This window comes from Epinephelus lanceolatus, chromosome 16 (genome assembly GCF_041903045.1).
Source record: "Epinephelus lanceolatus isolate andai-2023 chromosome 16, ASM4190304v1, whole genome shotgun sequence".
In the NCBI taxonomy this organism is placed as follows: domain Eukaryota; kingdom Metazoa; phylum Chordata; class Actinopteri; order Perciformes; family Serranidae; genus Epinephelus; species Epinephelus lanceolatus.
In genome coordinates this window covers 10,976,391-11,002,573 of record NC_135749.1, presented here as the reverse complement: position 1 = coordinate 11,002,573, position 26,183 = coordinate 10,976,391, and the positions used below count along the sequence as shown (strand labels likewise).

The window sequence follows — 26,183 nt, the reverse complement described above, 5'->3', positions numbered from 1 at the left end:
GGCAAATTGTTACTCTGGTTTTTTTAATTTGAAGGGGTTTATTTAAAATCATTGAGCGCTGCAGGAGTAAGTCCTAAAACGTGGAAATGAGTTAGCATATTTACACATTAAGTTTCCTTGTCTCAAAGTCAATGAATTTTGAATGGGTTTTTGGTTAGATGTGTTGTTCTCATCCCAGGTTATCCATATCGCTGCTTTGTCAGTGGCCTCTCACATCTACATATTCCGCGGTATCCTTCTGTGCCTGCTGTTGACGTTCCAGGATGCTGCTCCCAATGTCAGGACGTCAACAAAAGCACATGGTTAGGTTTAAAAAAAAAAAAACATCATGATTTGGCTCTAGGGTTGGGTATCGTGGCCAATTTCCTAAATCGATTCGATTTCGATTCATAAGGTTCTGAATCGATTAATCACGATTCAATTCGATTCGATTCAATCTGCTCTTAAATAATGAAAATGGCTCAACTGTGTTACAAAATACAAATGCACTTTATTTTTTCTCTTCACTATAAACAATAGGTTTTAAGTGCAAACATGTAAATTACAGCATACCTTGTCCTCAAGTTATTCTTTGCAGCAGCCTTCAAGTCCCTTACCACGGTGGAGTCTTCGAGGCTGGGGGTCAAGGCATCCTGCAGCAGGGTGAGAAGTGGGGCGATGACGGACAGAGTTGGTTGCTTGTCCTCCGACATTGCCAGTGTGGCTTCTTTCATTGGTTTCAAGACCCGCACCAAATCTTCGACAATCGTTACATCTTCCTCTGTTAAGGTGCACAGATCTTTTTCATTCCTGCGCACGTCTTGTGAAAGGAGAGTGGCAGAGATAGCTGGCTGTTGTTCTAAAAAGCGCTCCAGCATGTCCAGTGCACTGTTCCACCTAGTCACAACGTCTACTGTTAGCTTGTGCGCTGGCAGTTGAAGTAGCTTCTGTTTTTCTTTCAGTATGTGGTTTGCCGTCGTACTCTGGTGAAAGAATGTTGCTATACGCCTCACTTGAGCAAGCAGACGTGACACGGCTGGGATTTTCAGACCTGCTTGTGAGGCTAAGTTCAATGTGTGCGCGAAGCATCTGATGTGCATTAGCTGCATTATCTCCACCGCACGAACCATATTTGCAGCGTTGTCCGTCACGACTGCTGGGTCTTTGCTGGTCAGCCCCCACTCCTGTATGGCCTCCGTCAACATATTAGCTATATTAATAGCGGTGTGGCTCGTGAGAACCTCGGTGGTCTGTAGCACATGAGACATGAGGCACCACTCATTGTCGATGTAGTGAGAAGTCACTGTCATGTATGACTGCGTTGACAGTGATGTCCAGGTGTCACAGGTTATGGCGACCCTCTCTGCTGACTGCATTTTCGTTAGGATGTCGTCTTTCACACGTGTATACATCATGGGGATAACAGTCTCAGTCAGATGTTTACGTTGCACCATAACGTAGTGTGGTTCGAGCACCTGAACGAGCCGCTTGAAGCCTTCGTTTTCCACTACGGAGTACGGGCGTAAATCTTTGCAAACAAAAGTTGCGATGGCCTCCGTTATCTTTATGGCCCGCGGAGAATCGGCTGGTAATGTTAGTGATTCCCTCAGTTTCTTTCGGCTTGTTGTCGGAAGCTAACGTTAGCATAGTGTGATACCTTGTCAAGTGGTTTCTGAGGTTTGTAGTATTTCTAAAATAACTGACCTCCGCTTGGCAGATATTGCAAACCACTTTGGTTTTATCCAGCTCTTTGTCCTGTGTTGTTTTAAATCCAAAATGCTTCCAGACGTCAGACTTAAGTTGGGACGGCTTGCTGAGCGGAGTTTTGCCTGCGTTGGCCATTGCGTGTCTGCACGCTTGTGAACGTCAACCGGACGTAAACGTGCCTCTGCGTCATCGCGCACGAGACTGGGGTTCATGGGAAAAAATTGATCTCATGCCCTATGGATCGATATTGCAAAATTTAAATGAAATCGATCCTAAATCGATTGAATCGATTTTTTTACCCAGCCCTATTTGGCTCTACATTCATATGGGAAGCAAACACTGCACTCCAGGGTGAAAGTCCAGCTTTGTTGGACCCATTCACTACCCATCCCTACCTTATAGGGACTTTCCAGCTCCTTTTATCACGTCATTACTGTCAGCATATCCCCCTGACGCCGTCCACTGGCATATCATACTACCGTGACAGGTGCTGTTCAGCTGCATTATGAACTGCCACCACCCATCCATGTATCATGCTGCTGTGACAGGTGACGTCTGGCCGTCTGGTGGCGCAGCACAACGCTGCAAAAGCTTATGTCTGACTACATGACATACTGCACGGATACTGCTGCCAAAGATGGCTTTTGGCGTCAATGAGCTTTTTACTTCTAGTGATTGCATTTATGCTTTAAAATCATACAATTTGTGTTAATTTATTGAGATTATCTTGCTGAACAAACTTATGTTTGCTTATTTAATGCAAAAATTCAAGATCCATTGAAAAAATACCATTAGTGTGATGTCAAGGGAATCAAAAATCTAGGTTGGCCTACAAATAAACATCATTCCTACAGCCTGCAGCACTGTATGTCAGTGTTAAGGCAGCAAATTAAACCAGAGATTTCAGTAGTTCTATAAACCAAGGCCTTAACCATGGAGTCAAGTCCCTGAATTCCTTTATTTATTATTAAATCAGTCATTCATTCATTCATTTCTGCTTATCCTCTTGAGGGTCACGGGGGTGTTGGAGCCTATCCCAGCTGACACTGGGCAAGAGGCAGCTTACACCCTGGACAGGTCAGCAGACTATCACAGGGATGACACATAGAGACAGACAACCATTCACACTCACATTCACACCTACGGACAATTTAGAGTCACCAGTTAACCTACATGTCTTTGGACTGTGGGAGGAAGCCGGAGTACCCGGCACGGGGAGAACATGAAAACAAAGGCCCAGGTTCGAACCAGGAACCCTCTTGCTGTGAATCGACATTGCTAACCATTACAACACCATGCCGCCCTACTGAATCATTATATTATATTATTTTTCCTGAGAAAGTAAAGCTATACAAATATGACGGAAATTAATGAAAGCTACTTTTGTTGATAAATTACACATGCAACGCATCTGAAATGACTATCATCTTAACACTAATATTCCATTTTAGTTTTGGACTTTTTAATACATTTCACTGTAATGAAATAAAGATACACTACAGTGCTTGATATTGATTGTATCTACCCACAGCAGGTTGAGTACCGGCTTCTGCTGGGGTACAGCACAGCACCATTTGAACAAACCACACAAACTGCAGTACACCATAATGTAATAATAATGGCAATTTGTTTTGTTTATTTATCATTATGATAACGTTTGTTAATGATTATTTTAGATGGCAATGCTGGTTGCCTATAGTTGCATAGCTTTTTTATTGGCCCCCCTTGATATATATTACTATCATTATTGCCCTGCTATAAACAAATTCAAATGTGTGTCTCTTCGCAACTGTTGCCAGGTAAAATCCTAAAAAGCGCTCACAACCTCATAATATTCTGCATGATTTATTTTTATGGCATATATTTATTCAAACAGTAACCACTTCATTTTGCTGTTATGTCTGAACTGGTGAGAGGTTTATTAACAAATCCTAACCTAACCTAACCTAACCTTTATTGGGGGGGTCTGGGGGGGTCAGAAAACCAGTCAGTATCTGGTGTGACCACCATTTGCCTCACGCAGTGCAACATATCTTCTTCACATAGAGTTGATCAGGTTGTTGATTGTGGCCTGTAGAATGTTGGTCCACTCCTCTTTAATGGCTGTGCGAAGTTGCTGGATATTGGCAGGAACTGGAACATGCTGTCGTATACGCCGATCCAGAGCATCCCAAACATGCTCAATGGGTGACACGTCCGGTGAGTATGCTGGCCATGCAAGAACTGGGATGTTTTCAGCCTTCAGGAATTGTGTACAGATCCTTGCAACATGGGGCCGTGCATTATCATGCTGCAACATGAGGTGATGGCCGTGGATGAGTGGCACAACAATGGGCCTCAGGATCTCGTCACGGTATCTCTGTGCATTCAAAATGCCATCAATAAAATGCACCTGTGTTCGTTGTCCATAACATACGCCTGCCCATACCATAACCCCACCGCCACCATAGGCCACTCGATCCACAACGTTGACATCAGCAAACCGCTCACCCACACAACGCCACACATGCTGTCTGCCATCTGCCCTGAACAGTGAAAACCGTGATTCATCCGTGAAGAGAACACCTCTCCAACATGCCAGACGCAATCGAATGTGAGCATTTGCCCACTCAAGTCGGTTACGACGACGAACTGCAGTCAGGTCGAGACCCTGATGAGGACGACGAGCATGCAGATGAGCTTCCCTGAGATGGTTTCTGACAGTTTGTGCAGAAATTCTTTGGTTATGCAAACCGATTGTTGCAGCAGCTGTCCGGGTGGCTGGTCTCAGACGATCTTGGAGGTGAACATGCTGAATGTGGAGGTCCTGGGCCGGTGTGGGTACACTTGGTCTGCGGTTGTGAGGCCGGTTGGATGTACTGCCAAATTGTCTGAAACGCCTTTGGAGACGGCTTATGGTAGAGAAATGAACATTCAATTCACGGGCAACAGCTCTGGTGGACATTCCTGCAGTCAGCATGCCAATTGCACGCTCCCTCAAAACTTGCGACATCTGTGGCGTTGTGCTGTGTGATAAAACTGAACATTTTAGAGTGGCCTTTTATTGTGGCCAGCCTAAGGCACACCTGTGCAATATTCATGCTGTCTAATCAGCATCTTGATATGCCACACCTGTGAGGTGGGATAGATTATCTCGGCAAAGGAGAAGTGCTCACTAACACAGATTTTAGACAGATTTGTGAACAATATTTGTGAGAAATGTTCTTTTGTGTGTATAGAAAATGTTTTAGATCTTTGAGTTCAGCTCAAGAAAAATGGGAGCAAAAACAAAAGTGTTGCGTTTATATTTTTGTTCAGTGTAACTCAGCAAGAAAGTGAGTAAGGGCATTTCCCAAAAACACCATTACTTTAATGTACAACGTAAACCTACATGTGAAAACATGACACAGCATAATTCTAATCTCTCAATAGTATGAAAAGCAAGCAACAATCACTGTCTTCTCCAAAATCACATTATTTTACATTATTTTGTGCGCTTCTGTCATTGTACAGGGTATTAGGAAGAAAAATGACATAAGCATAACATACAAACAATAAAACAAGTCTGTATTTATTTTCTATGAAATATTTTGCTATGAAATATAAGGAAAAGCTATCTAAAACTTAATTTTGTTACTCATTTCTACTTTGGCAGAGATAGTGTCCACTGCATCATCTCTGTCGTTCTGCTTGCAGCATTTCTTCTGAATGAATCTGAAGAGGGCGAATCCTGGGACGGATAAACTGGGAATTCCAGCCAGGATGACGATGATGACATAGATCCAGGAAGGATACGGACGCGGCTCGAGGGTGGGAAAGTTCTCCTACGGTCAGAGTCGAAGACATGTTAAAATTTATAGCAACATACGACATACAAGAGGTCTGGAATGCTTAAGACAACACATTTAAAAGGTCTTTAGGCTTAAACTACTGTGATAAGAACACTTACCGCCTCCAGGTCCCACACCAAGTAGGTGAGATTCTTGGTAACTTGGGTTACAAAGTAGAAAACCAGGATGACGATCATAATGAGTGGACTGATCAGTCTCCATGTCAGCTGCCAGAAGATGTTGGGCTTGTGACCAATCATAAACTCAATGTCCTTGTTAAACCTGTTTGAGAACAATAAGAGGAAGACGTAATGTCAGCTGAGTAAATGGTAAATGGACCTGCATTTGTATAGCGCCTTTCTAGTCATCTAGTGACCACTCAAAGCGCTTTTTTACACTACGAGTCACATTCACCCATTCACACACACATTCATACACTGGTGGCCGAGGCTACCATACAAGGTGCCACCTGCTACTCAGTTTAAACACACTCACACACCGATGGAACAGCCATCGGGAGCAATTTGGGGTTCAGTATCTTGCTCAAGGATACTTCAACATGCAGCCTGGAGGAGCCCAGGATCGAACTGCTGATCTTTCGATTGGTGGACGATTGCTCTACCTCTGAGCCACAGCCTCCCAGTGTGGATGAAAGCGTTAAAGACAGGAACTGGAATGAATTGTTTAAAAGATAGCCTATTAAATTGTTTTAACTCGCCATGGGATTTAATTGTGGTACTTGGGATTTTATGAAGGCATTAGTTGCTGCAACTGTCCCCAACTGTACAAATCATATTCAAATAGTTCAGGAGGTTTTTGTCATCAAAACCTAAAATTGTTTCAATTGCCCTCAGTCTCCCCTACAGTAAATAAAGTAGCCACGTGCAACGTGTTGAAGCTGCACAAGGGAATAAACTCCACTATATTACTTGAGTGACCTTGTGTCCTAAAATAGCATCAAGACTGGAAGTGCGGCTTAACGCAATGTTTTGTACATTTGAAACATTTTATCACTTTTAGATTACGTTTTACTGCTTTTATCAACAGTATTACTGAAACCGAACAGACAGCATATTTTCCGCATTTCTCACCACAGTTTTGCTACGTCACGAGACACGCTGTACCTCGTTATCTCTCCTCGGTGAATGACACATTATCTCTGTTCTGAGGTTAGATTAAAATGCTCTCTTATTGCCTTCTTTGTCTCAGTTGCATAAAGACCTGCCTCGTTGAGTATCACACCCACTAATATCTGGCTTTTGTCTTCGGTGGTAAAGGTTACAATAGGCATTTTTTTCACAGGGCAATTGACTCTGCAGTAGCCACAGGTATTTATCAGCTCCAGCTCCAGTCAGCAGTGATAGAAGCATGACACCCACATGTACACACTCATTTTGCCCCTTTTGTAGAAGTGTTGCCACAAATGTCATCTGTCTCTATCCAAGCAGTGCTAAAACATTGTTACAAATTAGTCAGCACCTAGTTTTAAAGAGAGACAGAGACACTGCTGTTTTCAGCCTATCTGGTGCTTGCATGGCGACAAATGAGACACACCGGAAAAGACACAGAAAGACATACTCAACTACTGCAGAGCTGTGTATTGCCTATTTTTAGAAGGTTTTCCAGCGTTTAAAAAAATCTGCATATATGTCCTTACACTGGTTGAAATAGCTGCACGTGGCATGGCATATTGGGTCACCATGCCCTGCTGTCTCGCTTTCCCTTGATTTGTCATGACACTGTGTGAGCTCCATGCCTGGGAGGTTACACAGTGACGGGGCTGACTGGTAGCATCACATGGCTAATGTTAACGACAGAGTCAAGCCGTTTTAGTGTCGGCAGCAGCACACTCCGCTGTCTCGTCATTTCCCCAGTAGCGTCAGTATATTATATTTATGTATTTTTAATTGTTCAACTGATATTCTTATTGTCGGTTAATGTTTTAATGGTATTATGAACATCCCTAGTATGAATAATCACTTCCTTGATAGACTTACCTATCCATGCCATAGATGTAAATAACAGCGATCATTTCACTCAATCCGATGACCAATAGGGGGATAGAACCAGCAAAGTTGTCAAAAAGAGCGAGCCAATAGTTTCCAGAGCGCTGAGTAAAGATAAGCCCGAGAGCGAAAGAGACTAAGCAAGTCAGACCTAAAAAAAAAAATTAAAAAACACACAAAATGGAGTTATATCTTTAGATCAAATGTTTAAATCCCAACATGACAAAAAGTATTTTGTATTTAATAGGAAATTTGGAAATTTACCACAGAAAACTTCTTTGGGCCATGTTTTGGGCAGCAAGTTGAGGTCCTGCAAAGGAACCACCACTCCCTCTATGTTCCCAAACATAGTTGAGAGGCCGAGGCAGAAGAGCATGATGAAGAAAAGGACGGCCCACAAAGGAGAAAAGGGCATTTTGATGATGGCCTCTGTGAACACGATGAAGGCTAGACCTGTTCCTTCAACGCCCTGTAGGAGAGCACCAAATATTTCAACCACCGACACTCTGCTGAATAATTTCAGTGAGATTAAAAACAGATATTCTAAAGGTTATCTACTGACCTGTTTGAGGAAAACCTGCATGTCACAGGCCTCCAATTGTAATCCTTGAATGACAGCTGGATTTGTCTGGTTGAGGTGGGTCAGAACCTCATCGTAGTTGCTTTCTGTGATGCTGTCTTCAGGATAGTTAAAGGCATTCATCAGCATCAAGATGTTGCTAAAAAAAGAGTTAAGTTCACATAAGCAAATCCTTATTACGTCTTTGTAGGGCTTCCTTTGTCAAATACAAAACTCACTCTGCTGTGCAGTCGTCATATTTTTGCGTGGCCCTGAAGCCAATGATGGAGTAGATAACAGTCGCAGAGTACACTGAGGTGCAGCCATTGATGATGGAGATGAGAACAGCGTCCTGCTCACAGTTGTTGCTAAAAGATAAATATGGTCATGTGAACAGAAGTGTTCAAAAGAAGCCTCATTGCATGAATTGGGCAGTTACTCACTGAATAGGGTTGTAACTGGAGAAAGAGATGAGACCTCCAAAGGCCAGAGAGAAGGAGTAGAAAACTTGAGCACCTGCGTCCAGCCAGGTTGATGGATTCATCAGCTCATTCACCTGAATAAGAATAGAAAGCATCACATATAAACAGTACAACTGAGCTAACTGACCTATGGTAATTATTTTCTGTTGTGATGTGTCTGCACTTTGGAACATGATAGTAAACACCTTCTACTGTCCTGGGTATTGTTAACAATTAATAGGTGATAGTAGCTACTGTGCACCAGGACCATAGTTTATTTTATCTCTTTTATTTAATCTCATGTCTGTTCTTTCTTGACATACAATAAAAGCATGACGTGGAAATTCATGACTGAATGTTATGCAAGCTCATAAAAAGAAACTGGATGATAAATCAGTTGCCTCTTTGCATATGTCTGTTTTAAGCTTTTGAACCAAGTCCAGGTCACGCCTTGAGTCAGGACCAAGACTAATGTAATGCTAATATGGAAATTAAAATAGCAAAATGGCCAAAATTACACCAGTTGCTTCTTTTTCACAAGACATTCAGCATCCAGATGCAAGTAATAAATCAAGAAGACTGTATGTGTCAAATAGTTCAGGTAAGCTAAGCTGCTGTTGGCTGTAGCCTCATATTTAGCAGACAATTATAAGCAGTGACGCCCCCAAGGGAGGGCAGGGGGGACCATGGCCCCCTGATACAATTGCTGCCTCCCTAAGTGGCCCCCCTGGCAAAAATAACTGTCTTAAACTGTACGTTCAAACCAGAAGCTTCCAAAGAGGCAAAGTCTCTCGCGGACGCCCAAGAAGCACGACTGTCAAAAATATCTGTGGCAGCTTTGGTCGCTCTAGTCGCTCATCACGTGAATCATTGAACGTTTGATTGTGCTTGTCAATTTAAAGGAGCCACAAACCGGACTACTGGCTTGAAAGCAGCGTAGTTGCTGCTTGCTGTTGTCCAGTCAAAAAGCTTATAGTTGGCCTACAGAAAGTTATGCTTACCCCCCAAAATCGTATTGACTCAACATGGAAGATGATAACGCTGCTGTGATGTGTACTGCTGCCGTCTTGTGCATTCGAAGAAGCTGTCGCCGTCGGGTTTGGGTGCACAAAATCCTCCGGTGCCGTGATCAGCACAATGGATTTTATCGGCTGGTGCAAGAGCAACATTATAAAGGACTGAGTGGGACCGAACACAGGTAATCAACTTCTCGATATCCATTGACGGAACAAGTGTGCTGTAGGAACCAAAGTTACATGGCTTGTTCTCTGGGACCCGCTTCATCGAAGCACGTCAGCATTCCGATTGATTGACACCGAACCGCGTCAGAGCTCATTACCATAAAGTAAAACAAGTTTTAACTCCCCTCCGGACCGCTCTGGTTGCCCAAGACGCACGGCTGACGATCAGGTCGCCCTAGTCGCCCAAGTCGCCAGGCTCTCATTGAAAACTAATGGCTGTTGGTTTGAACATACAGTAAGAGGCTGTGGCATGCTCACCTTTTAAGCTAAAGGCAGTGCTATCTTGTGTAACTAGACAACCTTAGGCATCCATTGGTACCAACCATGACATGCTAGCTTGTCCGAAAGAGGGCTAAAAAAAAGTGCTTCAGACTAAGGTAAAATTCTGGTAAGGTAAAATCTTCACCAGGGCGTGCATGACCCCGAGGTTGTCCTTTGAAAATGTTTAATTTACAGTAGACAGCACTGATGATAGGTGGTCTGTTAAACACAAATCCTTGTCAAATGTATCTTTGATAAATAAATATATGAATCTGTCAATAATTATTATTTTAATAAGATAGTATTGTATCCATCATATAAAAGTACGTTTATACACAGACACATTACACTGAGACATGTTGGTTGGTGTATTACAACAGTGCTTACATCTGGAGTGAAGAGGAACTTGATTCCCTCAACAGATCCTTTCAGAGTCAGTCCTCTGATGAGGAAGATGGTGAGGACCAAGTATGGCAGAGTGGAGGTGATGTACACAGCCTGAGAAAAGAAAACAATGACAGCATAATCCAATGACATATTGTAGCTGTGTTTTTGAATGAACATATATGTGAGCAAGCAGGCATCACTCTCTCATTCAAATTATTCAGATGTGATTTGACTTCCAGACCTTTCCAGTGGTCTCGATGCCCCGGATGCAGCAGACATAGAGCAGAGTCCATGCGCCCAGCAGGACTAGCACCATCCACCACTGAAGACCTCCAGACTCATCGATAGCTGTTGAAGTGTTCAGAGTCTCTCTGTACCAGAAGTAGTCAACAGTGCTGCTCCGAGCACACTCCTCCACCACACCTGCAAAGGACAGATAAGTAGACGGCAAGGGTCAAACTTAGCAACCTTGGAAAGAAGTGTAACCGCAGACTGTAGCCTACAGCAGATGCGAGTTCTTTGGATTCTTTCTTACTGTTGTCTGGATGTTTAACGGCTTACCTGTCCCGTTAGCATTGAGAGGACATTGGCTCCAAGGCAGAGGATCTTGAAAGGAGTTGAAAAGATACCACATGATCCAGGCCATGATGGTGTTGTAGTACATCCCCACCAGAAATGAAGCAAGCATGGATGCTACACCTGTAAAAAATGAAAAAACCAGGTGTGGTGACGCTTTGTGTTTTTTTTTAACAATACCAACCAGGGATCCCCATTGTCAGTAGCTGAGTGTACAGCGCTAACCTGCATTCACCAAGCTGAGTAACAGCATAAAATGTACTGAACCACAATTTTTCTTTTCCAGCCTCCTGTAACAAGTAGGGGAATCTGTCTGTAGTAAAAGCTAACAGCTAGCAGACAGACTAGGAGCCTTGATCAATCAATGTAGATTTGCTTAATACCTTTAAAGCATATAATCAACAGTGTGTGATTTGTGTGGTTTAACAGCTGCCAGGGCAGATTGTGCTTCACTTAAGTGACAAAGATAGACTTGAAGCATAAAAAAATGTGGATCAGTGTGGACTGAGACATTATTTTTTTAATAGAAGTGCACCTGTTCTGTGAGATGCACGAGTGATGGACGTCAAAAACAGTCTTTACAGCTTTCAGTGTGTATTGGCCATAAGAGTCTAGAAGCTGTGTGAGGCTCTGCTTTGAGTTTAATGCTAACATAAGCATGCTAACATGTTCACAATGGCAGTGCTGACATGCTGATGTTAAGCGATGTTTTCCATGAACTACGTATGAGTATCAGACCAGGTGAAATGTAGATGAAGACTGGGTAAAAAGCTAAGGGATCACCAAAGTAGTTACAATGTATCCTGTGTGGGACATGTATTTCTGTGCAAAAGTTCATAGCAATCCATGTAAATGAATGAAATGACATTTCACATTAAATTACAAACGCAAATGCCATGGTGGTGCAGTGGGATTCATCCCCTGGTGACCATGAATGCCTGTATAAAATTTAGTGCTAAACCAGCACCACAGAAGTAAAGAATTCCAGTATGTTATTTCCACGGCCAAGGAAGGTTCATCGATAATTGGAAACATGAGCTGCTGTCTCTCAAAGCCAGAAACTTGTCTGGTGCTGCTCCATAGGTAATGAATGCTATTATGGTGTTCTCACTGACATAGTTTTGAACTGTCTTAGACCATAGGAATAACATGTTTGAAATTTGAACACAGGCACAGTTTAAATATTTGTTCCATTGACATTTCTGAAGTCTTGCCACTGGCACGGCCATGAAGAAGAAAATAGACAACCTAATTTGCTTTTTTTTTTTTTTTACCCACCGACTCCAATCAGGTATGGACTGATTGATCTCCACACTCCTACGCTGCCTTTCCTCAGGCGTTGACCGATAGCAAACTCCAGGTGCAGCAGTGGGATTCCCTCCAGTACCAGCAGGATAAGGAATGGGATCATGAATGCTCCTAAAACAGTCACAATGTCATAATGAGTCAATAATACGTCTAGCCATTCACTTTAATGAGCACTTCAAGTAAGGTAAGTACATTCAGCAGTAAACTTTATTCACAAATCTGTTGCCATAAAGAAGCCCATAAGCTATAAAAAGCATTGTACACATTTTATTGCCTACACTTTGTATTACATAAAGCATGAATGAGACTCATCCATTGACTTTTACACAGTGATAACGATTATGAATGTAAAGGAAAAGTAAGCTTCAATGGTTCTATATGAATCAAACTGTCAGGTGATGTTAAGTTAGTAGGCTATTTTTAAGCATTGATTGGTTGAGTTTTAACTTTTAAGATCTCAGTCTGAGTAAAGTAGGCATTTCTATTATTTCTAAGCTCGTAAGAGAGCAAAATTCAGCTGACTGTGTGTACAATTCTGTATCTCTGCAGTCTGTAAACATCTTACACACCTTTAAACACACAAATTAGTTACATGTAACAGGTTGAGAGACATTTAGATCATTTTAATAATTCATATAAACTGCTTATGTTCCCTCATTGCAGCCTACCTCCTCCGTGGCTTTGACACAGGTAAGGGAACCTCCAGACGTTGCCAAGTCCCACACAGAAGCCCACACAGGTGAGCAGATACTGGGCTTTGTTGTCCCATTTGGGTCTGTCCCCTGCCTCCTCCTTCTCCATCTTCTCCAGGTCCCCATGAGAGGGGATCCGCTCATCCAGTCCTGGGTTTGGAAACTTCAGCTTCATGGTGGCTTCTTGTTAACTTCACTGGACTCAGAAAGCGTGAAATGTAGCAGTTAAGTCTCCCTTTGGTATTCAGTTAATGGTTCTGCTACTTTCCTGCGAGCCTTCAAGGGGCTGCGTCCTTTCTCGTACAATCTGGAAACTGTAAAACTGTAACTGTAACTTGGACTGTGTCTCGTTGAGTCCTTTACCCCAACTGTGTGTCCTGGGAAGGAGTACGAAGGTATCCACTGTGACCTATGGCACCTGGGCCGCAGTTATCAGTAGCTCCTCACAGTTGGTTTTGCATTATGTGATGTCAGCAAGGTTAAGTAAAAAAAGGTGCAACCTTCTTGATAATGGTTAATGCATCACATGAGGTGCCGCCGCAAACACTTTTCTCTGAGAGATGAGTTTGTGCAGGAAATGGAGAGTTGTACTGGTTGTTTATTTACTGTCATTCCTTTAAAGGCCACAAGGTTTCATTGATGGCCAACAAGCAGATCCAACATAGAGTGTGTTGCAAGATGTACATTTTCTTTATCTCACCTTGTATGACAGAAAGAAAGAAACATTGTAAAGTAAGAGGTAACACATTTCCCATCATAGCTTATCTTGTCAGGTCAGGCCTTTCCCAGTCCTGGAGATATTAGACTATGTATTGCAGTGGGATCTACAACCCAGTATTAGTGTGTACAGGTGCATTTTCTCTCAGATTTGAAATTCAAATGCTGAATGCTTATGTTAATTACTTAGTGAAATGTTACAGAGTAGAAGAAGGGATTTTTCTCTTCATATTTTTATCACTTTTTTCTGCAGTATAGCTGTTAAGCAATTCAGAGTGCATATATACCTTATCAGTGTTCCTTTCTAATGCAATTAGTAACCAATGAAAGACTAACGCCGGCATTTACAGAGTGGTGTTTACTGACTTGTCATCTATAGCGGCTATCAAGGGTTATTTTTAGGATGTCCATAAAGATATCAGTGTATGTACATGTTATGTGCGTCAGTCCAAATTACATCTACCTTTGCCTCTACCCAAATTACACGTTTGTATACGTCCATTCATTTAGAAACACATACTTATATACCAGATGGTTGCAGGGGCTTGGAGCTAATCCCAACTGGTATTGAATGAAAAACAGGATACACCTTGGGCTGTGTTTACATTACAAGTAAATGTGGCCTAAATCTGATTTATTTTTATTTTTATTTTTTTTGCACTGTCCTAAATCCGATACATATCCGATCCCTGGCCATGTCAAATTCTCATGTTTCATGTCTTGTGTTTCCTGTTTTATTTTGAAACTCACGTCCTGTCTCATTTCAGGTCTCTTCACTTCCTGCTCCCCTGTGTTTCCCGCCTGTTTGATTACCTGCACCTGTCCTAATGTGGCACACCTGTGTCTCGTTGTCTCCTCTATTTAGTTTCTGGGTTTCCCTTTGTCTGTGCCAGTTCGTCTTGTACTTTGAGTCAGCGCTCCAGCTGTTTATTTGTTAGTTTGTTTGCCTTGTGATATTGACCCTCTTTTTGGATTTCTGGATTTTGTCTTTGCCTGTCATTTTTGGATACCTTTGCATGACTGACATCTGTGTACTGAACCTACCCTGAAATTAAAGGACCTTGTTTTGAACTTTATTTCGTCCCTGAATCTACATTTGTGTCTCTTTTGGTTCAGTGTGATAGGGTGTGCGACCACTGTAAAAATGGTTACATCAGAATTCATGTGTTTTTCCCATACATCCATGGTACACGTCATACTGACCTCTGCAGCAAATCATTCAGATGAACACTTGCACCGCTTTGTCATTCATTTTTCTCACTAAATATACCTGTCTTGCAAATGCAACTTGTTTTGTTGTTCTAATGCACATGTATGTGACGTCACTGGTTGCATGCAAGGTGCTTCAGGGTAGAGATCTGTTCACACTGATGTCAGACATGCGTCACTTTAAACATGAATGTGAACAGTCCAGGCTAGATCAGATCTGGGGGGGAAACCGTAATGTGAAAATAGACATGGATGGGTCTGTCAGTCAGTCATAGGCTGACACATTGTGACTTTAAGTCTCTTAGACAGACTGTAAAAATAATGGATGTAGCTGTCGTGACGTCACCTGTTGGTTTGTGTTGAAACCCATTTTGTGTACTGTGTACCCGTCGTACACTGAAAGCCTGTTAACTTTCTCCTTTGTGTGCTAGTTTAACGGTTTGTCAGCGAAAGACAGAAACTGGCTTAGTGGCATTGTCAAGATTTGTTCTAAAATTATCGGAGTGCAGTTGACTGATTTAAACACTCTGTGGGAGAGACGGGTCCTCCAGAAAGCAAAAAGTATCATCAACAGCGATCATGCTCTGTCCAAAGAATTCACACTTACGACATCAGGACGGCGTTATCTGCCCCCACCCAGGAAGACAAACTGTCACTCTCGGTCATTCATTCACTCTGCCATTAAGCTGCTGAATGCAGAGTAAGTTTTTCTTTCTTTGTATTTATTTATATATCTTATGTGCAATATACTTTGGCACTTTACTCTTTTTAAGAGCAACATATCGGTGCAGTATACTCATGCACTTACTACACTTCTCTAGCTGTTTTTATTCCTTTTAATTCTGGTTTGTGTTTCTTGTTTTACTTGTTGCATAACTCCAACTCCACGTGTCACTTATTGCGCTCCTCTGTTACTGATGTGTGGGAAGTATGTTTGCTCATGTGAAGTGGGTGACTGTAGAAACTGAATTGCCCTTCGGGGATAAATAAAGCTTTCTCTGACTCTGACTCTAGTTTGTGAACTGCCATTCTGAAGCCTCAAGTTTGGATTTGTTCAGCACTGATGACAGTTTGAAGCTTTATATTACAAAGTGATTTCATCCCAGACTGTGGCTGCATCAATACATCCCCTAAAACTAAAATATTCCTTTCCCTGACTAATGCTAAAGTAAGAGTGAAATTGTGTGATGTAAACATAATAGTACAAAGCAAAAAGTACCAAAAGTACCATTTTGTTTGTGTTGATCATAATTCAAGTCAAAGGAAATGAAATGCAAATGAAGTCAATGTCAGTGTAGAATATTTCACACCATTTATTGTGCTTTTCACTGATAATGCATTTATAACAATCCTTATAAATATCTACATTGATTCCTCATCCTTTTATCAACACACTGTCAACACAATAAAGATATCTCAGCACACATATATCTTAAAATTAAATCACTTCAACAAACCAAATTTCAACAAAGTAAAGCAAACCAAACCCTAAAAACAATCCTTATTGCACAGGCCTCTTTTTGAAAAAACATGGGATCACATCTGTCAAGCAACAGTGTAATGTTCTTGTCAATCTTTCTTGCAGCAGCGTCGGAATAATTTGTACAAAGCAGATGCAGGGATCAAAAGACTGGGAACTCCAGCAAGAAGGAAGATGATAGCATAGACCCAGCTGGGATACGGTATTGCCTCCAACACTGGGAAGTTTTCCTGTACACATGACAAGGAAATTATTTAAAAACTATACTTTTTTTGAAAATATGCAACACATTCTCACTACCAACTTGTCAAATACAGACACTTGGTCAGTGGCCCTATATGTCAAACTAAGTACCAGCGTTGTAGTACTCGAGACTGGTCTTGTCTTGGACTCAGACAAAGAAGACTCAGGATTTTATTTCAAGAACACCACAACTGTGTTAAAGGGATAGTGCACCCAAAAATGAAAATTCAGCCATTATCTACTCACCCATATGCTGATGGAGGCTCAGGTGAAGTTTTAGAGTCCTCATAACACTTGTGGAGATCCCAGGGGAGAGGGGGTAGCAACACAACTCCACCTAATGGAGGCTAAAGGCGCCCCAGATTCAAACATCCAAAAACACATAACTGAAACCACAAAATATCTCCATACTGCTCGTCCGTAGTGATCCAAGTGTCCTGAAGCCCCGACATAAAAAGTTGTTTGGAAAAACGTCATTTGAACTCTGTTTTTAGCCTCATTGTAGCCTGTAGCTCTAACTGCCTCTCTGTGCACTGCGCGTGAGACAGTGAAATATGGGCACCACGTTCATGTGTGTTCACGTGCTTTCGCTGGTGTGGCACACAAGCACACACGTGAGCGCGGTGCACAGAGAGGCAGTTAGAGCTACAGGCTACAATGAGGCTAAAAACAGAGTTGTGTTTTTAGATGTTTGAATCTGGGGTGCCGTAAGCCTCCATTAAGTGGAGCTGTGTTGCTACCCCCTCTCCCCTTGGATCTCTGGAAGTGATGTGAGGACCCTTGGCATATGGGTGAGTAGATAATGGCTGAATTTTCATTTTTGGGTGCACTATCCCTTTAAGCAAACAGGGTTAAATAAAGATGGTTAAGTTCATTTCAGCTCCCTTTTTGTTTATTTGTTTGGATTTTTTTGGTTATAGAAACAAAGTAAAATACCCACATACAAATTTCACGTCTGCAATGCCTTCTGCCACAGTTCCCAGCATGCTGGACTGAGTACTTTGTTGTTACTGTTGAGCTGTTTTCTGTTCCATAACACAAATGTCATCTTTTCGTTACTGTCTTTGGTTTGCTTGCTTAGAAAATGATGGTCTATGCTATTCATTTGTGTGTTAATTCATAGTTTGCACCATTAGTGAGTTGGCTATCCCACTTCATGACACCAGCTGTATTGTTTTGTCTTTCTGAAATGCAAGAGTGTTATTCATTATCTACATGTCAATAAAGGCTGACATTGTTCAACTCCAATAAATCCTCTGTGAAACAGGAAATGTCACATTACATACATATGCTGTGTGGCAACAAAACTGGTGTCCAAAAACCAGTCTTTGTTTTCTATGGGTGTTTATACTTTCAGATAAGTATCAGTAGTGCCTCTAATTTGCATGTTCCACATTTGATATTAAGTGTGTCTTGCAGTGTGTGACTTGCACTTGTCTGGTCTTGTCTTGGTCTCAACACACTCCGGTCTTGGTCATGACTCGGTCTCGGTTTAGGTGGTCTTGACTACAACTTTGCAAAATACCGTTTCAGTGTTCATTTTGGATGCTCATGGAAGGGATGTCAATTTATGTTCATTACGTGGATTGTGTCCTTTCACAATAAACTTCCATTTTCACAGGAAATGTAAAGTTTTAGCTCATTAAATGCATACATTAAATGTATAACATAGGTAAAAAAGACTTTGATCTTAGGCTTACTTCCTTAAGTTTAGGCAACAGAAGCCTGTGGTTAGATTCAGAAAAACACCAGGGTCCATATTCACAAATGTTCCTAGTGCTAAGTTGCTCCTGGCAACAAAATTCTAAGAAAATTCTTGTGACATTTTGTTAGAATTTCCCCTGAATGTTAAGACTGGTTCCTTGTAAAGACAGAAGTTATTCACAAAGCATCTTAGACCTTAACAGAGCTCCTAAGGTGAAAAACTGTTAGGAGCAGGGAGGACTTTTAAAAGGCTTAAGAGTTTCTTAAGCAGAGGAGAAAATTAAAGAAACACAAAGAGGTCGGAGAAATGGTCTCTAAACACAAAATGACCGTGAGTAAATGAAATGCTACAGATGAGAATATGCAGGGACAATATTTGTGGTTGATCTCATTTGGGATATGCACACGTTTCCCACCTAACAAAATAATGCTATAATGCCAGAAATAAAATTATCACAATACTAAGATATCTGAGAAACTGGAAAAATGCAACAGTGAAGCAGAGATGACTTGAGTCTGTCTCAATCTTCCCTCTGCAGAGTGATCACATTAACAATGACAACACTGTCAATCTCATAGTGTGATGCAGTTCATTTCATTTCCACTAGGTGTCCACACATTGCAGGCTCACAAAAGGGTGTGTCTGTGACAACCAATCACATCTCTTAAAAGAAAGCATCACACCTAGCAACAGGGTCAACCACACTCCCGCACTAAGATAAAAGTTTCTGTCTCCTCCTTGCTCAGAGTTGCCCTTAGAACTTTCCTAACTCACTCCTAAGCTAAGACTCCTTACTAAAGGTTTTTAGGCTAAGTTAGGAGCTCTCTTTGAGTACTCTCAGAATATTTGTGAATACAGCCCCAGGGATTGACTTAAGATAAGTACATTTGTTACTAACTTAACATAACGTCATGTGACATATATCACTAGTGTTGTATGCTACACTTAGCACACACATATATGTAGCACATACAGTTATTAAAATAACTCAGTTGACCTTTGGCTTCAAATGGGAATGAATAGCGGGCTCCTGTCCATTATCTGACCCATACACCTGCCCTCCCATCCTTGCTCACAGACTTTCTTGCTCTTCATAATACAGCAGTTGCTCAGAGCATCAGAATATGCCACCACCCAGTGTGTCTCATGCACTGCCACTAAAGGGTGCCTCAGTTAGTTGGTATGCAATGCCAAGGGTCAATGACCAAGCATCAGTGTTTGACGAGTTGGGAGTGAGCGTGGGTTGAAATGTGATTATTTAGAGAAATGTAGCAAACAGGAGTTGTGAAACATACCGAGCTTGGATTCCAGGTGATGTATGTCAGCTCGGCACTGACTTTGGTGGCAAAGTAAAACACAAAGATGACAAAGACAATCAAAGGGCTGACCACTCTCCATGTGGCCTGCCAGAAGATGTTGGGTTTGTGTCCAATCATGAACTCAACATCTCTGTTAAACCTGTGAAAGAAAGGAGATCTGACTCAAGAGGTATAATCAACATGGCACACGTTTGCATACACCCTAAAAACACAAAACGCTGTGACTAAATGTTGATGCCAAGGATTCATTACGGCAAAACAGGCTTAGCAATCTCCTGTTACTTTACCACTTACCTATCCATTCCATACAGGTAGGCTACAGCCATCATCTCACAGAAGGCAATAATGAGCAGAGGGACAGAGCCTGCATAGCCATCAAAGAGTGCTAACCAGTAACTCCCAGACCGCAGAGTAAAGATGAGCGCAATCAAGAAGGCAGTGAGGCATACGATTCCTAAAATCCCAAGCAACACAAAATAAAGTTCTTAACCCTTATGCCACTGTAGAAATGTATGTACTGTCCGCACACATGGGTCTATAGGATCATTTACCTGTGAGCGCCTCTTTAGGAAACTTCTTAGGAAAGACATTTAAGTCCTGCAGGGGAACCACAGTTCCCTCTATAGCTCCAAACATGGTGGAGAGGCCGAGACAGAAAAGCATGATGAAAAAGAGGACAGACCAGAGGGGAGAAAGAGGCATCTTTGTGATGGCCTCTGTGAACACAATAAAAGCCAGACCTGTTCCCTCCACTCCCTGGAAAACAAGCATACAATCAACCGCAACATTCAGTGGACTTGTTAAATAAGAGAGGAGTAAAATCATCATGATGGCTCCAAAAAAACATACATCACTTAGAAAAGTCTGCAGGCTGCAGGTGTTGAGGTCCAGCCCCTGAATGACCTCTAACCCTGATATCGTGCTGTTGAGCTTTCGCAGCATTTCATCATAGTTGCTGTGTGTGATGGACCCCTCAGACAGATCGAATACATTCAGCAGCATCAAAATGTTTCTGAAAGAGGACATTTAGGAACAAGAGTGATGAAAATGTGTTCTTTACTTTTGCCTTGGTTAAATCAAATAAATTGGACATACTGTTTTGTGCATATACTCATTAAGGCAGGCATCAAACTGCTCTGTTGCCCGGAAGCCAATGATGGAGTAGATGACAGTGGCAGCAAAGATAGAAGTACAGCCATTAATAATGGAGATGATAACAGCATCTTGTTCACAATTGTTGCTAGAAAAAAAGTGAAAAAAAAAAAAAAAAAAAAAAATTATTGTGCATTTAATTTGATTAAATATTACCTGAAATATATACCTCACTGCACTTTGCTCGAATGCCATGTTGACTACTGTGCTTACTGAACAGGGTTGTAGCTGGAGAAAGAGATGAGACCTCCAAAGGCCAGGGAGAATGAATAAAACACTTGGGCTCCTGCATCCAACCACGTTGCTGGGTTCACCAACTCATCTAGCTAGAAATCAATACATCATCAGCAGAGTGTTGCATCTGCCATGCTAATGACGTGGACAAAGTATTTAAATGATAACTAACATCTGGTGTGAAGAGGAACTTGATTCCATCTACGGATCCTTTCAGAGTCAGTCCTCTGATGAGGAAGATGGTGAGGACGAGGTATGGCAGAGTGGAGGTGATGTACACAGCCTGAGAGAGAGGAAAGAGAAAACTTAGAGGAGCAATTTGTACCATTCTAAAAACATATTATGTTATCTGATGATCAGGACTGAACTTGACTTTGACTTGGTATTCATGACTTTGACTTCACTTAGACTTAAGACAGATGGCTCAAAGGGACTTGACATTTTTATAAAATATTTGCATATTTGCACTGAGAGGTTACGTTGACAGGACCCAGACATCACACCTTAATCTGTCGCTGCAAACCCCAAAAAAAGGTCTGTGAATGGCATTAGCTTATAGGCAGATCATCAGAATTTCATATGACTTGACTTGGTATAGCAAGGACTCAGCTTGACTTGCTTTATTCTTACCTCCGTAACTCAGAGCTTGCATGAGAATTTGCAGGTTAAGGCTTGAGACTTGCTTGTGACTTATTACTTGTGTTACCAACTGCTCCAAAGTTCACTTATTAACACATATCTTGTTTGCTAAATTTAGCAAAAGAAAATCTGAAATGACCTTAGACCTTTAAAGAGACTGCACATCCACACAGTAGTCCTCTGCTCACGTTGAATTTTGGACAAAATTAGTGCTGCATTTACAGTCAGTTTAATTAGTCAATCAAAATGGGCTACTTTTGCTTTGTCACCTATTCTGAGTGCTTTATTAACAAGTAAAATTAGATACAAAGAAAGAAACTATAGTTCACAAAAGACTGCACATTAATGTCATAGACTACCTACTTTGCCTGTGGTCTCAATGCCTCTTATGCAGCAAATATAGAGCACAATCCAGGCAGCAGCCAAACACAGCACCATCCGCCACTGCAGACCTCCAGTGTCTTCAATAGCCTCTGAGGTGTTCAGTGTTTCTCTGTACCAGAAGTAGTCCACTGGAGAGCTGCGTTTGCACTCTGATACCAGATCTACATGTAAAGAAAAGTGGAAAATCAAATTGTTCAAATGGATTTAAAATGTCAGACTGGAACTGATTTTTTTCTGGAATAGTGACATGCCTGTGAGATTAGCATTGAGAGGACAGTGGCTCCATGGCAGTGGACTCTGGAAGGAGTTGAAGAAGTACCACATCACCCAGGCGATGATGGTGTTGTAGTACATGCCCACTAAGAATGAGACAGACATGGACGCAATACCTGCAACAGAGGGGGAAAAGAGACAGCGCAACATTTTGCACCGTAGATATATTACATAAAATCTTCCAATGTAGTGCAGGTATTAATGAACCTCGACAGTAGTGCAAAGCATCGGCCTGTTCTCATGAACTGTTCGTACATATAGCCTACCTATGAAAAGTAAGACACCACAATTTGTATGTAGCCCACATAATCTTGAGCCAGCAATTCATGGTTAATCCATGTAATCAGATTGGCTGTAATCATATGACTAATGTGCTGACGGGAGTAAAGAAGGAAGTGGTATAAAGACTGAAAGTTTGTGTCAAACAACACAGGACTTTGCCCCAGGAAACCAGTGTCTGGAACTGTGTGAAACCAAGTGACCTTTGAGTTATTTTAAGGTACGTCATCACCACGTTTCCTTCCCTAAACTTAACCTACATATTTTTTCTTGCCTGAATCTAAAGACGCCCAATCATGTTTCTTTTCCGAATCCTAACCAAAGAAACTTTGCTTACCTGTTCTTAACCTATGTACTTTTAGATACATAACTTTACATTAAATATATGACGCCATTTGTGGTGTAGTAATTTGTTAGCTATCATATGAGCTATATGATGCCATACAAAGTTTTGTATGAGGATACGTTCAAAGTATGCATATGTGGGATTCAAACCACAACCATAATGACTAAAGCTGACTGAGACAAGTGTATCCAACATCTTAACTCAGGACCAGAAAACCAGATTTCAAGCAAGACTAAAAATCACATAGTTATGCACTCACCAACTCCAGTCAAGTAGGGGTGAATTGCAGTCCAAACCCCTACACTGCCCTTTCTAAGGCGTTGGCCAATGGCAAACTCCAGGTACAACAGTGGGATCCCCTCCAAGATGACTAGGATAATAAAAGGGATCATAAAAGCACCTGTGGACACACCAAGGTAAGCTCAGATAAGCGGAAAGATAGAAGAGATGTGTATTTAGCATAGAAACACCTTGTTTACTGTAGCCATGTGTGATAGTTGCAACATCCCAACACATAAAAATTATTTATAATATCTGCTTCACAGAAAACTAGAAGTACTTTCGATATTTATATTTTGCTGTCGGCGTGATTCCTTTAATATATCAATGTTTATTGTGCTCCCATTAATTCTATACAGTTTTAATCTCTCAAAATCTCAACATCATGTGAAACAGTTACACATACAATGTAATGGTAACAAACAATAAGGGATTGAAAGGTGCTTTTATTGTTGTCTTTCTCATGCATGATGAGCAGGCTCAGGGCTAAAAGTTCACTTTGCTATCAGGACTTTTCCAGATAGAAGATACTTTCCGAAACTGCTGATATGATAAAGCTCCTAATGATAAATCATTTGTAATTCTTGGGGTAGAGTTGGGCCATTTTATCATTATGTTAAATCCAAGTACAGGTTGTCACTTGAGTCACTAAAGCATTCAGTAGTGAACTACATGTTAAGAAAAATGTTAAGTTAAAAGACTCTCCTGAACGGTAGATCATGCGCTACCTTCAGTGGCACAGAGATAATAAAGGGAATCAGATTTCCTCCTCTGAACGGTTTTCAGCCTATATCAGCAGTGACTAAAGGGTTCACAGGAAGTTCAAGATAAAAAAGAGTTGTTTTTTCCCTCAACCGGCCTAATGTACAATAACCTTTGTATGTTAGCTATTTTGTTATCTTAAAATTGTTTGTGTTGAAGCTTTTTAAGTAGTTTAACCATTATATGTATAAAAGATATATAAAAATACATTGGCTTTGTAGCCAATTTTTGTAGTGGCCAAACAGTGGTACTGCAATGTCACGTGATGCCACTGGGCCCAAAAATACTTTTTCCCATAGACTTACATTGGGAAAGAGACGTCTATAAATTGGTGGATACAACTTCTGTAAAATGATTGGTTGCACAATCATAATTCAATCCATTCGATCATGGATGCTAACTCTATTAACAGTGCTAAACAACTGCAGCAGTGTTGACAGAGCTAATGGTGTTAACTACTGCGACAATGCCATCCCAATATCTGAGGTAACTGCTGCATGAGCGTTCTTTGGTCTTTGGTCCACACTGAAATGCCTCAACAGTTACTGGTTGGGTTGCGATTAAATTATGTACAAATATATTCATGTTCCCTAGAGGATGAAGCCAAGTGATTTGTTGGTTACTGTAACACCTTAACTTAGGTCAAGATTTAAATATATACTTTATGAGTGTCCAAGTAGCCTCACAGAGCTGCTATATGTACTGTACTGGTATCTGTGCTGCTCTGGCTGATCATTCTGAGAGTTTCCTAATTCAAGATATGCTGGATAATCTGATAAGTGATGGTGATATGTGAGCACCTCTCAGGCAACACCTTAGCACAGGGTTCATGTTTGTGTTTACATGTAATCACACCACTCCACTCGTAGCCAAGAGGTAAAGTTCAAGGAATCTGCAAAAACACGGCTTTTACAATTCACAAAGCCAGTTTGCCACCAGTCATTGTTTTGTTGTTTTTTTACTCCAGATACATCGGTGTGTGAATTTTTTTTTATTTTTTTTTTATTACCATGTACAGCGGTTTAATGCATCAGTGGTTCTTTGCTGTAAAATGGACATCTAAGCTTTAAACAGCAATATCCATTCACTTCTTCGAGTTAATATTTAACTTAAATCACTTTAGGTGTGGATATTAAGGTCATAATGATGCACCATGGTTTGATAATGTCACTTTAGATAATAGAGTGTTTGCTTAGTATGTATTTCCTCAGGCTTTGTGTTGTCAACTCACACCAGAATCTTAAACAAATTTTTTTTTAAAAAAAAAAACCTAACCAAAGGCATTATGATTAATTATAATGCAAGTGATGCTAACAAAATGTCTTGCATTTTATTTAAATTTTAGGGATAGCCAATCGAGGTTTAAACAAACTATTGTAACCTGTGTATTCATCAGACAAAGTGTTTAAGTATAAGACTTACTGCATTAATTTTTAATTTTAATGTCCACTATGGAAACTGTTTTGTTTTTTTTCATTCATTTCACATTTTAGTTACAGATAAGAAGAATGTACCTCCTCCGTGGCTTTGACACAGGTAAGGAAACCTCCAGACGTTGCCAAGCCCCACACAGAAGCCCACACAGGTGAGCAGATACTGGGCTTTGTTGTCCCACTTGGGCCTGTCCCCTGCCTCCTCCTTCTCCATCTTCTCCAGGTCCTGATGAGAGGTGATCCTGTCCTCCAGTCCAGGGTTTGGAAGAACCAGTCTCATGGTGTCTTTTGAGTTATTCCAGTCTCTAGGTTGTCAGACAGGGTGCCTCGATAGAAGCTCGGAAGTCCTCAGTGCTGCTTGCTGGCACACTGACCGTGTGTGTGTGTGTGTGTGTGTGTGTGTGTGTGTGTGTGTGTGACCTGCAGGCTCTATTTATCTGTCCCTTTCACCTACCATTTTGAAGGCCGAGTGGACCTGGGTGTCACCATCATAAAATATTCCTGCCAATGAGAGTAAGATTTGCACACATATCGGGGCAATGTGAAGCAGTTCACACAAATGTCTTCATCTGATATAATTTATTGACCAGATACATCAAGTCATAGTTTCAGATTTTTTAAAAAAGAAGTCACCAGCTCAGCTGTCAGTGTGCAGGTACTCCTCAGTTCGAGTAATAATTTAACTTTGGATCTTTGTGGATTTCATCCAGCAGGGTGAGGACACGTGTACGTTAGTAACTGTT

General features: G+C 41.3%; 2 protein-coding genes across 3 annotated transcripts; both read right to left on the bottom strand.

Annotated features, from left to right (window-relative positions):
• Positions 1–5,013: 5,013 nt before the first annotated feature.
• LOC117263200 (sodium-dependent neutral amino acid transporter B(0)AT1-like) lies at positions 5,014–13,403 on the bottom strand. The gene is made up of 12 exons (XM_033636394.2): positions 12,963–13,403; positions 12,265–12,405; positions 10,972–11,109; positions 10,652–10,833; positions 10,411–10,521; positions 8,504–8,616; positions 8,300–8,428; positions 8,064–8,220; positions 7,766–7,970; positions 7,493–7,652; positions 5,615–5,777; positions 5,014–5,489 (listed from the first exon to the last, which is right to left on the bottom strand). The coding sequence occupies exons 1-12, from the start codon at positions 13,159–13,161 to the stop codon at positions 5,283–5,285; spliced, it is 1,905 nt and encodes a 634-aa protein (XP_033492285.2). The 5' UTR covers positions 13,162–13,403; the 3' UTR covers positions 5,014–5,282.
• Positions 13,404–16,201: 2,798 nt separating this feature from the next.
• LOC117263272 (sodium-dependent neutral amino acid transporter B(0)AT1-like) lies at positions 16,202–25,876 on the bottom strand. Of its 2 annotated transcripts, none has more exons than XM_033636506.2 (12): positions 25,522–25,876; positions 23,226–23,336; positions 22,320–22,457; positions 22,048–22,229; positions 21,218–21,328; positions 21,025–21,137; positions 20,771–20,899; positions 20,509–20,671; positions 20,211–20,415; positions 19,954–20,113; positions 19,636–19,798; positions 16,202–16,622 (listed from the first exon to the last, which is right to left on the bottom strand). In XM_033636506.2, exons 1-12 carry the CDS (start codon positions 25,718–25,720, stop codon positions 16,482–16,484), a joined length of 1,815 nt encoding a protein of 604 aa, XP_033492397.1. In that variant the 5' UTR covers positions 25,721–25,876; the 3' UTR covers positions 16,202–16,481. The 2 variants fall into 2 exon arrangements, with proteins under 2 accessions (XP_033492397.1, XP_033492396.1); XM_033636505.2 differs by having other exon boundaries at positions 23,226–23,366; positions 25,522–25,874.
• Positions 25,877–26,183: the final 307 nt, after the last annotated feature.

Coding starts and splice junctions, on each gene's coding strand:
- LOC117263200 (XM_033636394.2), bottom strand. CDS start 13,161: ATGAAGCTGAAGTTTCCAAACCCAGGACTGGATGAGCGGATCCCCTCT. Junction 10,522..10,651: donor GCATCGAGACCACTGGAAAG/GTCTGGAAGTCA, acceptor TTCTTTTCTCAG/GCTGTGTACATCACCTCCAC. Junction 8,617..10,410: donor AGTTCCTCTTCACTCCAGAT/GTAAGCACTGTT, acceptor ATTCTTATTCAG/GTGAATGAGCTGATGAATCC.
- LOC117263272 (XM_033636505.2), bottom strand. CDS start 25,720: ATGAGACTGGTTCTTCCAAACCCTGGACTGGAGGACAGGATCACCTCT. Junction 23,367..25,521: donor GTGTCAAAGCCACGGAGGAG/GTACATTCTTCT, acceptor GTGTGTCCACAG/GTGCTTTTATGATCCCTTTT. Junction 16,623..19,635: donor TCACCTGGAATCCAAGCTCG/GTATGTTTCACA, acceptor TCATGTGTACAG/GAAAACTTCCCAGTGTTGGA.